The sequence below is a fragment of the Ostrea edulis genome, chromosome 1 (genome assembly GCF_947568905.1).
Source record: "Ostrea edulis chromosome 1, xbOstEdul1.1, whole genome shotgun sequence".
Taxonomy (NCBI): domain Eukaryota; kingdom Metazoa; phylum Mollusca; class Bivalvia; order Ostreida; family Ostreidae; genus Ostrea; species Ostrea edulis.
In genome coordinates, this window is record NC_079164.1 from 6,948,908 (window position 1) to 6,962,848 (window position 13,941).

At 35.9% G+C, this 13,941-nt stretch overlaps 1 protein-coding gene and 1 long non-coding RNA gene across 2 annotated transcripts; one reads left to right on the forward strand and one right to left on the reverse strand.

The window, feature by feature from the left end:
* Positions 1 to 208: 208 nt before the first annotated feature.
* Positions 209 to 2,707, reverse strand: LOC125664292 (E3 ubiquitin-protein ligase TRIM71-like). Its single transcript, XM_048896980.2, has 2 exons — positions 2,600 to 2,707; positions 209 to 2,470 (listed from the first exon to the last, which is right to left on the reverse strand). The coding sequence occupies exon 2, from the start codon at positions 2,438 to 2,440 to the stop codon at positions 773 to 775; it is 1,668 nt and encodes a 555-aa protein (XP_048752937.2). The 5' UTR covers positions 2,441 to 2,470; positions 2,600 to 2,707; the 3' UTR covers positions 209 to 772.
* LOC130051175 (uncharacterized) lies at positions 2,669 to 3,089 on the forward strand. Its single transcript, XR_008799542.1, has 2 exons — positions 2,669 to 2,757; positions 2,998 to 3,089. It is a non-coding gene; the product is annotated as an uncharacterized LOC130051175 (long non-coding RNA).
* The last annotated feature ends 10,852 nt before the right edge of the window (positions 3,090 to 13,941 follow it).

The window sequence follows — 13,941 nt, forward strand, 5'->3', positions numbered from 1 at the left end:
ATCCTTGACAATTCAGTTTGATATGATTACACTTTGTTTATTTTGTAGGAGGGTGGAGATTTAGATAAGTGGTGTGATGTTATTGATGGTCAACAGAAGACTGTGACCTTGAATCTGAAGATCTGTGATGAAGACTGGACGTTTGGGGTCACTCTCTGTTACAGTACTACAAATCTAAGTAAGTACTCAGTAATAATATAAGACTGAACTCTGTATCATGTTTATCTAATATATACATTGTAAAATCAAACACATATTGAATGAATTCACAAACAAAATAATGTTCTGTTAAACTCACAAACACAAGTACATGTTACACATCACAAACAGAGGACTGTAATGTACACAGGACTGTAATGTACATTGGGCTGTAATTAACACAGAACTGTAATTAACACAGGGCTGTAATTAACACGGGGATGTAATTAACAACACTGTAGAGCTGTGTAATTAACACTGTGTTGGTAGGTGTAATTAACACTGTATTGGTAGATGTAATTAACACTGTGTTGGTAGATGTAATTAACACTGTATTGGTAGATGTAATTAACACTGTGTTGGTAGATGTAATTAACACTGTGTTGGTAGATGTAATTAACACTGTGTTGGTAGATGTAATTAACACTGTGTTGGTAGATGTAATTAACACTGTGTTGGTAGGTGTAATTAACACTGTGTTGGTAGATGTAATTAACACTGTGTTGGTAGGTGTAATTAACACTGTGTTGGTAGATGTAATTAACACTGTAGAGATGTGTAATTAACACTGTGTTTATAGATATTGGATTTTCTTCACTTTAGCAGTGAAACACTCAGCCACAAAGAGGTTGTCTCTGATGTCCACACATAAACCGTATGGAGACTTTAAATGACAGTGAATGTAACGGAGGAACTGTCCGTCCTGATCTAGGATGTGGATACGGTGATTGCCACAGTCTGCTGTCAGGATGTGACTCTGGCTGTCTGTAGTGATGCCGAGTGGCATAAATGATTGCTTGGTATTAGAGGGATGACCAGTGTATCTAAATCGGAGTTTTCCTGACTGATTGACCACCACTACTGCATTAACTTTCCAGTCAGCCACACAGATATCCAGGTTCTTGTTCTCACTGAGGTATTTATTATAACCACCAGATGAGTAGAGAGGACGACCCTGATCATCAAACTGAATGCTTTGTTTCTCTGTGGAGCCGGAGTAACGCACGACTTTGGATTGTTTTCTATCATCACTGTTCATGGTAACCAGGAGATCGTTAGCCGCGGTACAGCAGACATTGTGAGGTACCCACCCCTGTAGTGTGATCACGGTCTGTATCTTTTTATTCTTAATTAGGTTTATATTGTTACTATCAGTATAAACAAGATCTCCGTCCCGTGTCACTGCTATGTCGTGTGGTTCGTTCCTTGACTTGGTTTGTATTGATGTCAGTAGTTTACTCTGGAGGTTGAGCAGCTTCATGGTTTCGTTCTGCCCGCCTGTCCAGACTTGATCTTCACTCAGACAGCTAACACTGTATAGTCCTCTATACTCAGTGTTATACCCAGTGTCTATGGTGGCGGTGACGCGCGGCTCATCAAGCAGTGGTTTGACTGGAGGAGACGATACAGCTTCTGCTGACTTCATTGTGTAGCCTTGTTCTATGTTAATGGATAATGGCGACAGAGAACCAACCATTTTATTGAGCTGATCTTTGTGTATTTTCTGAGCAGAAAAACTGGGTACTGTAACTCGGACTTTAGGAGGTAATGTTTTAAATTCGGAATTCCTAGATTTGTAAGTAGAGGTTAAGGAGACGTCATTTGATTTTAGGATTGATTTCAAGTCGGACATGATCTGTTTGAGTTCAGTCATTTTCTGTGTGATTTCTTCTGTATTTTTATTTAGCGCGTCCAGATGTTTAGTTTTCATCTCCGAAATAGCGGATTTCCGCTGGTTGACAATGGCGGTGACCTCCCGGTGTAAGGCTTCTCCTTGTTCATCGGCATCTGTCGTGAGTTTCCCGTATTTGGATTCTAATACCGCTTTTTCAGTTTGGACATCGGAGGCCATTTCTTCATATCGAGGATAAATTCTGCTCTCTAGTTCCTCTAAATCTTTTTGTAAACTTTCTGTTTTAGATCCGAGTTTTTCCAGAATATTTGATATATCGTGACCTTTGTGTTTACCTGAAGTGACGCAGGTAATACAGACAGGAATGTCGCATTTTTCACAGTACATTTCACAGTGTTTGTCGGCGTGTTTTGGACATTTTGGGTAGTTAGGAGTAGACTTTCTGTGTAAAAAGGGCACGACATTGTGTCTTTTAGACGAATCTGAGACATGCTTTCCTGCACAGTTAACACATAGATTTATATTACAAAGTTCACAGTGACTCTGTAGGGGGACAGTTTCACAGAGGTCACACAGTAGGACTTCCTGAGCACTGCGCCGGGGATGCATTTCTGACGCCAGGATCACACGAGAAGTTTACTGTTAAATAAATAAAAATGGAATTTCATTTTTAAAAAGATTTTGACAGATTACAACAATTAACGAAATAGAATTATAGTATATGATATAAAACACAGCGGTATTACTATGATGATAATTTAGTCTCACCTTAAAATCCAACAAGGCCTCCCTGTTCTTTCGACCTTCCCTCTAGTCCTGAGCATTAAATACCTGTGCGGCGTATTTCAGCCTGTATACACTATCTAGGTGTTATCACCTGAGTAAATATATGGTTTTAAAGTTTGGTTTGACCTACTTTATGTTGGGTAGGTTTACTAACATTTACGTCAGACGTAAAGATTTCCTTTCATTAAAAAATTGGAATCTGCAAACAATGTATAGATATAACTTATTTGATTATATCCCTTTTTATATTGAATTCGGCCTTTTGTACAAATATAATCATATCATTAGCATTATTCATTGGAGGGAGGGGGGGGTCATGCAGCGGACCTGTTTTGTACCAAATACATATTTGAGTTTTTATATAGTTTTTTCTGTTGTAGAATGAGTTGAGTGGAATAATGAACCTCCAGATGTCTATGTACACGTGTATGAATAAACTCTGTTGTACTTGCGCATGCGAGCTTATCCAATATTATGTGTTCTAGTTTTATTTCCTTAATATTTTAGGATATGTTGAATTAGTGCAGGGGCGGATCCAGGAAGTTTTAAAAGAGGGGAGGGGGAGGGGTCTAGCTACCATTAATTTTGGTTTTCAAAGGAAGGAGGGGTCCACCCGCAAATACGTTATTTAATAAAGTCTTTTGACGAAGGGGGGGGGTCCAACTCTCAGACCTCCCTCTGGATCCGGCACTGTAGTGAATTACAACAGAGATTATAAAAAAGGACTTCCTTCCTGTGATTTATACCATAATTATGTGTTTGATGTTATATGGCGGATCCAGAGGGGGGTCCGGAACCCCTCCCCCTTCTTTTTTTGCGGATCAAAAAATTTAAGTTATTCAATTTTAATGCAACTTTAAGTCTAAGTGATATGAAAGGTGGATACTTGCATGTAATTGCATCGTTCAAATTTATCAACACCAGTATTAAATGTAAGACGAAACACTGATGTATATAAATTACGATATTTTCGTCAGATACAAGTATCAATTAAGGTAGCTCGCTACATAGAAAATTTATTTAATGGCTCGTTAATACACTTCTTGTAAAGTATGGTTTCACCATCGAAAGAGTGATGGAGGCTTTCAGTTATTTTATATGAATTTCTTTGTGATTTTCCCCGGAATGATAAAAAAAAAGGTGTTTTCTTTGCAAATAAGAGATTCTTTAGTCCAAATTTCGCTGTGATTTCGTGCATGATACATTTGTATGAATATCTGATCAAACATGCCTAGAAGATTCAGATATAAATATTTTAATTTTTTAGAAAATTATTTATGAAAATTGAAAACGCTGTTTACTAATATTTTTTAAATCTACGAATAAAATCTTCAAAAAACATGTCATAGAAGATATATATCCAAGAAATATAAAAAAAAAATAATAATAATTGAAACGAAATGACAAAGGTTCAGATATAATCACTATATTCAAACTGGAGAAAAAAAGTGCCGATCCGATCAAAATGGGTAGAAATCGCTAAAATAATTATATTGTTGCTGATTGTATGCACTGTTCATCAAGAAATTAGTTTCCTTATAAAGTGGTTTAATTTCTAAACCATTTTACATCAAGGGAATGTAGTTTTCTGATTACAAAGTTCTCATGACTACTTTTTTTTAAATTCCTTTTTAAATTTGAAATCAGATCTGAGTATAGCGGTAACCATGACTAGAACTGGGTAGACAAGCAAATTAATGACATTTTTATGTATAAAACCGTCTCAAGATCCTCCTAAGATATTATGTACACAAGCAGATGTAAATGGGGGGGGGGGGTGAAGAGTAGCTAAAAGATCATGAACCTCCCTTTCACAATTTCCTGGATCCGTCTATGTGTTTACACAATCCTCTGAAACCAAGCCGCACAAAGATTCTGTTTGATCAAAATATGTACATCATACGAAAGTGTAAAAAAAAAAAAAAAACGCATTCCATTATCTAGTAATTACGAGAAAAGATCTCGTAATTACGAGATAAATCCGAGTTGCACAACTCGTGGATAATTCTGGGAACGCGTTTGATACTATTCCCCTCTTTGTTGATTGGTCAGCAAATCGAAGTGATCTTATTCAAAGTGTGTGTGACGGTACATATTGTCGTCCGGTGTCGCATGATTTAGTTACGGGTAGAGTTTCCACAGAAACGCTGAATACCTGTAATTTTCGTACCGGGTTACAATTTACGTTCCGGTCCGCCAAGGTTTAGTTCCGGTCATAATAACACTTTCAGAAATATAAAATGCAAATGTTTACGCACATTTCTTGTGGGTTTTATTTCTTTCATCGGGTTATACAATAATCAAAGACGAATATCATTAGAGCCGGATCATTTATACGTCTAACTTTGCGTTTTCAAAATTTGTAAGATCATCAGGACCCATTTGCTCGAAGGTTAGTTAACTTGAACTGACTGTTAACTTGTCATTAACTTAAACAATCATATAGTGTTAACTTGAAGTTAACTGTCAGTTAAAGTTAAGTAACCTTCATGCAACAGGTGTTTATTCTTGTTTTATTACGGAGGTTTGATCTCCAATTCAAAGGATCGTGAACTGGAGGTGTGAAACCTGTATATATGTAGAGAGAGTTGTTACATGACTCCTTCCACAACATGTACGGACACAAACCCTCATTATACCCCCCGCAACAAGTTGTGGGGGGGGGTATACTGGAATCGGGTTGTCCGTCTGTCCGTCCGTCCGTCTGTAGACGCAATGGTTTCCGGGCTCTAAAGCATTATCCTTTCCACCTACCGTCACCACATCATATATATGGACCACCCATGGGATGAAGATGTTCCCTATCGATTTTGGGGTCAAAAGGGCAAAGGTCAAGCGCATTGGACATCGAAGTAGCAATATGGTTTCCGGGCTCTAAAGTGTTATCCTTTCCACCTACAGTCACCATATCATACATATGGACTACCCATGGGATGAAGATGTTCCCTATCGATTTTGGGGTCAAAGGTCAAGCGCACTGGACATCGAAGTAGCAATATGGTTTCCGGGCTCTAAAGCATTATCCTTTCCACCTACCGTCACCATATCATACATATGGACTACCCATGGGATGAAGATGTTCCCTATCGATTTTGGGGTCAAAAGGTCAAGCGCACTGGACATCGAAGTAGTAATATGGTTTCCGGGCTCTAAAGCGTTATCCTTTCCACCTACAGTCACCATATCATACATATGGACTACCTATGGGATGAAGATGTTCCCTATCGATTTTGGGGTCAAAAGGTCAAAGGTCAAGCACACTGGACATCGAAGTAGCAATATGGTTTCCGGGCTCTAAAGCGTTATCCTTTCCACCGACAGTCACCATATCATACATATGGACTACCCATGGGATGAAGATGTTCCCTATCGATTTTGGGGTCAAAAGGTCAAAGGTTATGCACACTGGACATCGAAGTAGCAATATGTTTCGGTTTGTCATGCCATTTGTTTTTTACACTCAGAAAAGAGGTAGTTTATACCTATTACCAACACCCTTTGGGAGATTGGGGTAAGCGGGGGGTAATCTTAGTGAGCATTGCTCACAGTACCTTTTGTTATTAGTAGACTTGCTCAAATCTCTATCTTTAATAATCAGTGCTCTCTTTAATACGTTTTGATAATGCCAACTATTTTTCGTCGATTTTTAAAGAAAAAATCATGTTTTAGCCCAAAACCTCGTAAATGCCCTCACATATTTATGTCAAACAACTTTATATATAAACAAAGGGTTACATTTGTTCACAAAATACTTGTTTGCAAATGTCAATGACATCTATTTCGGATTTGAAGAGGGTTTTTTTTTTCCAGTTTTTGGCTATCATTTTTACAAATTTCATGTTTTTTGCCCCAAAACTCGTAAACGCCCCCACGTAGAAATGTCAGACAACCTAATTTATAATCTAGGGACTATGTACTTTTAAAAAATACTTGTTTGCAAAAATCCCTAGGGGTCCCCCCCCATTACCTTTACTAGCCCATGGTCTAATTGTCTCTAACGATAGTATGTTCCGTGATGCTACAAATATGCCTTGTCTCGGCGCATGTTATCGTCGTCGACAATATGTAGTACATGTACCAACGGACTATATATACCGCGAGGGTACGTGCATATCGTCGCCGAGGTAGGTATGTGCCAAACGATAATGTACCATCATAGTGTGCACTTAAGGTGGAATTACAAGAATCTTGAACTTTCATATACAGTTACACTAAGCATTATGATAGTTTAACTTTATCATTAGCTTATGTTATCGTAAAACTTCTAAAAATTTAATTAATTGATAGTGCAGAAACCTACAATAATAAATCGTCGTTTTCTTTCCTTTGTACTTTAATTAAATGCATTATTAAACTTTCGCTCGGTGAGTTAACTTTCTAAAACTTCTAATGGTCTACTTGACATGCTTTAAATGGAAAGTGATTTCTTATATTTAAAACAGCATCGAAAACACACTGACAAAATGAGGAGAGGAGAGATCATATATAAAGAAAGATATGTGACCAATATTTACGTATTTTTCTCGTAATTTCAAGATAATTATCTCGTAATAACGAGATCTTTTCTCGTAATTTCGAGATAATTATCTCGTAATTACGAAATCTTTTCTCGTAATAACAAGATATTTTTTTTCGTAATTTCGAGATAATTATCTCATAATTACGAGAGAGTGAAAGGTGAATTTATATTTTATATGATACTAATAGGCTTTCGTAACATCACGCCATTCCCCCAGAAAGCATGAAACCGGGCAGTGTTTCGTAATTATAAATAACATTTTACAAGCCTGATCCGGATATATTTTATATATCCATTTAATTAAATTAATGCCTGCTGTAAGTAAAAGTATTTTATTACAATTGTCCTGGTTATGGAAAACGAGTGAAACAGGTATACAAACTTTACACGTTGTTTAGTTCTCCGGGACTACAGGGCCACTTTCTACCAAACGTCCTGTAAAGCAGAATGCTATTCAAAATTGTTCAAATGAAGGGTCACACCATTTTCACAGAGGAAATAATTAAAATATAGTGAAAGTATTTTTTAAAATCTTTTGTCACTGGATTTAGAGAGACAAAATTGATACAAAGGCGTCCTTGATGAGTGGGGATTTAAAACTGTTCAAATCAATATGCAAGGATCCCCACGTAGTGTACAGGGGCTTGTGTGGAAACATCAGGACCCCCAAGGAAAATAACTTGGGTTTTCTACACTAGTCCTGTGCGTATTGTAGGTTAAAGTTTCTTCCATCCATGTCTCCAAGGGGTAGCTTAAATCCACAAGAGGACAGCAAAGTATAGGGACATACATTGTAACTCTAAGATAATATCAAAATTGTCATCATTAGTCGTATATTCATATTGCAATCGTCAACATAGGGTGCAGATTCAAGTTTATTCAAATGATGACCCCTAGGGGTAGAGTTCGACCATAATAGTTGATCGAAGTTTTACGTGATGGTATACATTAAAAGGACACCAGGACAGTGGTAAATTATTATTGATGTACAAACATCCTCAGGTAGTATTCAATTCAGTATTAGTTCAAACAATGGTCCGGGGGGGGGGGGGTCTCAACAGAATGCGCTCGTGAAGTATGCTAGCATAAATCGTGGCAGTTCCTGACTTCGTGTACTTTTCGAAATGAAATTTAGATAAAGTGACATCTGCAACAACATCCCAAGAACGTCAATTCAAAGTGAACGTGTCAATTTCAATCATGTCGCGGTTCTACAGGAGACGAAAAACCGGATTGAACGGTTTGTTTATAGAAATGTAACACAGACCGACAGTAATTCACAAACTCGACTCCTGTACAGGTGCAACTGGTGTCGAAGTTGATCGATATCTTAGTAATTGTAATAATATTACCTTAAACAAAATAATAAAATTGATTAAACTTCAGTTTCTAAGACACCTCCGGAGGCTGAAAACTACCACATCGACTAAAATTTGAATATTACCAACAACATTTTTTTTTTCAAATGTAAATTTTGCTATCATCCTTGCCTGTTTATATTATACTGAAGCCTATAGGTACTGGGGCATACGATAGATTAATGCCTCGTTCACACGAATGCGCATTAAATTTTATTTCGCATAAAATTTGATGCGAAGTAAAATAATGCGTATTAGATTGATTCGAATTAAATAACGTTCACACGGCAGTAAAATTTAATACGAAGTAAACTAATGCGTATTTTAAAAATTCTTAATCCCTCACGTAACACGTTTAGTGGATATTTAGTTGACGGCATGTGGCGGAGTGAAACCAGAATTTATCCAAGGGAAGGGCGTAATGAGTGCCTAGGGCACGAAATCTCTAAACAAAAATATCCAAGATGAAGCAAAATCGTGATTTTTGGGGATTCTCTATTTCAATTTTGTCCTCATATTTCAAAGTGAGATGACAGTCAAAATTGACATAATGTGCATGTACATATCATAAACATGTAGATATCTTTGTAACAGCATGTGAAGGAATCGAGAGCAAATCCTGATTCTGAAGTTATATAAACTGGTGTTATAAACCGGATTTTCAAAGAATTTATGGTTTTTGCAACGTTTGATTAAAGTTTTCTGTAAGGCCACATCTATGTAGTTACATATACACAGAATGTTCATGAAAATGTTACCTTTTAGAGTGAAATTAAAATATCGCGTAGGCTAACTTTTCTTGACAAAGATATCTAATTTTTATTTATGTCAAAAGTCAACTAAAAAATCAAAGTAATACAAAAAATGTATATACTTATGAATACATGCATTAGATCTTTTAGGCACTGTATTACAGAATTTTGATTTTATTCATTATACTTTTTGGTCGAATTAACAGTCTGGCCAGTACAGCATGCAATGCATTGGCAAACGAGGGAGTCTATAATCATAAAAGTGTGTGTGTGTGTGTGTGTGTATAATGATAATTATTATAAGTTATTATTACATTTAAAGTTATGATTATGGACACTACTACCCCTAGGCCTCCCCCGACCGGTCTCGGTAGCTCAGTGGTAGAGCGTTCGCTTCGTAACCGGGAGGTCGTGAGTTCAAGCACCGTTCATGCGTCAAACCTAAGACGTTCAAATTGGTAGTGATTGCTCCTTCGCCAAACACTCGACATTTAGTAGTGAGAATCACGGATCTGTTGGATGTGAGATCCCTTGTCGTACATGTAGTAGGTGTTGACACAATAAAGAACCCTCACTGTTACGACCCTGGACCCTAAGGATAGGTCTAAATTCGTGGTGCATCACATAAAGCTGGTTACGTCTCAGTATGAATAAAATATTCTCGACGAGACGTAAAATATATCATCAATCAATCATCCAATCAATACTAACCCCCACCCCCCACCCCTGATTTTCTTGCGGCGATAATTTCCATGAAATGTGTGGATTCCCTGTCTATCCCATCCCAATTTCGATTGATATAATCGTTTCACGCTTTTTTGTAAGCTTTAGAGATTGGCCTTATTATACCGAAAGAAAGCCAACCTATTTAGGGTGGTGAGAATGATTGTTTGGATGCTTGGGAGTGTTTAATGGATTGTGCATGTCAGAGTATTTAACTGGCCGTGTGTGTCAGAGTGTTCAATTGCCTGTGTGTGTCAGAGTGTTCAATTGCCTGTGTGTGTCAGAGTATTCAATCACCCGTGAGTGTCAGAGTGTTCAATTACACGTGTGTGTCAGAGTGTTCAATTACCTGTGTGTGTCAGAGTGTTCAATTGCCTGTGTGTAAAGGAAAGTGTTCAATTGCCTGTATCTAAAGGAAAATGTTCAATTGACCGTGTGTAAAGGAAAGTGTTCACTTGATAAGCAAAAATCCAAGGAGTGAATAAAATTATATTTCGCAAATTTCAACCGCAGCAATGTCTTCTATGTTGTTTTTAGTACCAAATAGTAAATTTTCGTACTAAAATACCAATAACTGTAGAAGTGTGCAGTTGCAGGTGGGAAGTTAACGCGTTCATTTGACACGCGTTACACGTATGTGCGTGCGTGCGTGCGTGTGTTACATGCACATTCAATCTTCTCGAAGTGTTCTTGTAATTTCAGCTCTTATAAAATGTTCCGTGTTTGTCAGTCGAGGAGGTTTGACAGCCATGAAATACCCACAGTTGCTTTCAGTGATTGGCAAATGACGTCAGTGGTGTTATCTTTTGTGTTGTTATTGAGCCGGTGTAATTGTGAAAGTGATTGTCATCTCTGTGCTCTAATGTCAAATTATCAACCGAGAAATAACTCAGGCAAAACATCAGTGGAATCTAAAGTATTGACACTAGTCATGTGAAAAAATGTATTCAAAAACTTATATAGCATGTAGTATATTTATAAACGAAAATCCTGAGCGGAGGTGAAGAATAAGAGACCCAAAAACAAATGCTACAGAATTTTTAAAAAGTATTTGTATGTTTTAATATTACTAAAACCTAATATTTACTACAGAATTTCCCCATGAAACCACCTTTATTTGTGCATATTTACAAATCTTTACTTGAAAATGCAATGGATAAACATGATCAAGAAATAGGAAATCTTCAAAAATATCACGTTACTGGTGCATTGCATGTATTTTAGAAACCCCCATGTAACACAGCAAAATTTTGAGTATCTTATGACCTTTAATTACGATCTCGCATCATCTCGCGTCCTTAACAGGTGATTCCTCAGATACCGGTGGTGACAAGGTCACGACAATGTCACGTGTGTAGCAGACACACTGCCAGTTTTCATTAACCTTCAGCGGGACGCTACCAAATGACTCCGCCATCATGCAAATGAGATAAATCTCTGAAATAGCGTGTCATACTCAGCAGCCAGAAGACAATGATCCTAAAGTCCGAATTTCCTCGTGATTTCCGGGGATTTCACGAGTCATTAACAGCGGGCCTTTTAATGATATGTTTGCGTGAAATGTAAGATATTTGTTGATTACTTCTCATTCTTTATCAACGCATGAAATCTCAAAAAGGAAAACAAATAACAATGGAAGCAACTACGTATTTCTGATTGAAGAGGAGACAGTTTATAGCAGATCAATGGATTCTTATTGAATACATGATAAATATCACGACTCGAGCGGGGATTCTTCTGAAGCTGTATCAGTAAGATTAGTAAGATAAAAAGCTGTATCAGTAAGATTAGTAAGATAAAAAGCTGTATCAGTAAGATTAGTAAGATAAAAAGCTGTATCAGTAAGATTAGTAAGATAAAAAGCTGTATCAGTAAGATTAGTAAGATAAAAAGCTGTATCAGTAAGATAAAAAGCTGTATCAGTAAGATTAAAAGAATCATTTCAATTGGTGACTTTATACGTCTCCAGGAATCCGGTTTTTATTTTTACAAAAACAAAACAAACAACCAACAAACACAAAAACCCATTAAATCGTGGAAGACTTAAATCTAGCAGAATTCTAGCGATATAGTCAATTCTAATTCCTATTGACCAGCTCGTCTTTGTTCAAAAGTGTCGATTATAAGTTTTGTTTGCTTGATTGTTTTATTTTGTTTGTTGGGTTTTTTTTTAATGGGGATGCGAATATAATAGTATGATAATCTAAAATATCAGCATAATCGACATCATTGAACATTGAGGGATCACAAATCCACATGCAAACTTACAAACAGCCACACGATAAAATCTCCCTCGGGTAATAATCGCTGGAATATCAAATCGGCATAAAACAAAAATCATATTGACCTAAGCCATCTGTTTATTGACTAGCTCTCTCCTACAAAGTATTGACAACATACGCGCTTTGACACTGGGTAAATATTTTTCAATTCGAAAATTATTTCACAAATCCTTATTTAAATCTCGGCTTAGTCGAGGCAAACTGATTAGCTTCCGGGTTTTTGACAACATGAATAAAATCGACAGTAGCCAGACACAGTACGGAATATCTGCTCGTTATCTTCACGTTTTCATTGTCTGATAACATTCCGCTCTTGTAAAAGAGAAAAAGTGGAATTCAGGATGAACTGTGTAATTTGATTGAATCTAATATATGAGGACTAAATGTTTGGTTTATATTAAGGGATCAATCCCGCTATAAAAACGCTCATTCCATGCACTGTCTACTCCGGATATGCAGAAATTCTGGGACCGACCTGAATTGTTCATTATATCCAAATTTCAATATAACGAGTGTTAAACTTATAAATAACGTTACTGAGGATTTATTTTTTACTTCAATATAAGCGACTTCAATATAACAGATAGTTCAATATAAGCGACTTCAATATAACAGATAGTTCAATATAAGCGACTTCAATATAACAGATAGTTCAATATAAGCGACTTCAATATAACAGATAATTCAATATAAGTGACTTCAATATAACAGATAGTTCAATATAAGCGACTTCAATATAACAGATAATTCAATATAAGTGACTTCAATATAACAGACAGTATAATATAAGTGACTTCAACATAACATATACTTTTAATATAATCTACTTCAATATAACAGATAGTTTAATATTAGTGACTTCAATATAACAGATAGTTCAATATAAGCGACTTCAATATAACAGATAGTTCATGATAAGTGATTTCAACATAACAGATAGTTTAATATAAGTGATTTCAATATAACAGATAGTTTAATATAAGTGACTTCAATATCAGATAGTTCAATATAAGTGACTTCAATATAACAGATAGTTCAATGTAAGTGACTTCAGTATTACAATTAGTTCAATATAAGCGACTTCAATATAACAGATAGTTCATGATAAATGATTTCAATATAACAGATAGTTCAATATAAGTGACTTCAGTATTACAATTAGTTCAATATAAGCGACTTCAATATAACAGATAGTTCATGATAAATGATTTCAATATAACAGATAGTTTAATATAAGTGACTTCAATATAACAGATAGTTCAATATAAGTGACTTCAATAACAGATAGTTCAATATAAGTGACTTCAATATAACAGATAGTTCAATATAAGCGACTTCAATATAACAGATAGTTCATGATAAGTGATTTCAACATAACAGATAGTTTAATATAAGTGATTTCATTATAACAGATAGTTCAATATAAGCCACTTCAGTATAAATGGAGTAGACTGTATTTGATTTCGTAACTTATTTCTTTAATACGTGTAAGTTAGTTGAAAGGTTAGCGTAGAGTTAAAAGTTAAATACAAGGGTTGTTGTTTTGTTGTTTTTTTTAATTTGTTTTTTATTTTCCCTGGGTTTTTTTTTTTTTTTTTTTTTTTTTTGGTTTGCTTTTTTGCTTGTTTGTTTTTGTTTTTATTTTTGTTTTTTTTTTGTTTTTTTTTGTTTTTTTTTTTGGTTGTTTTTT

Excerpts from the sequence above, each read along its gene's own strand:
- LOC125664292 (XM_048896980.2), bottom strand. The coding sequence starts at position 2,440 with ATGCATCCCCGGCGCAGTGCTCAGGAAGTCCTACTGTGTGACCTCTGT.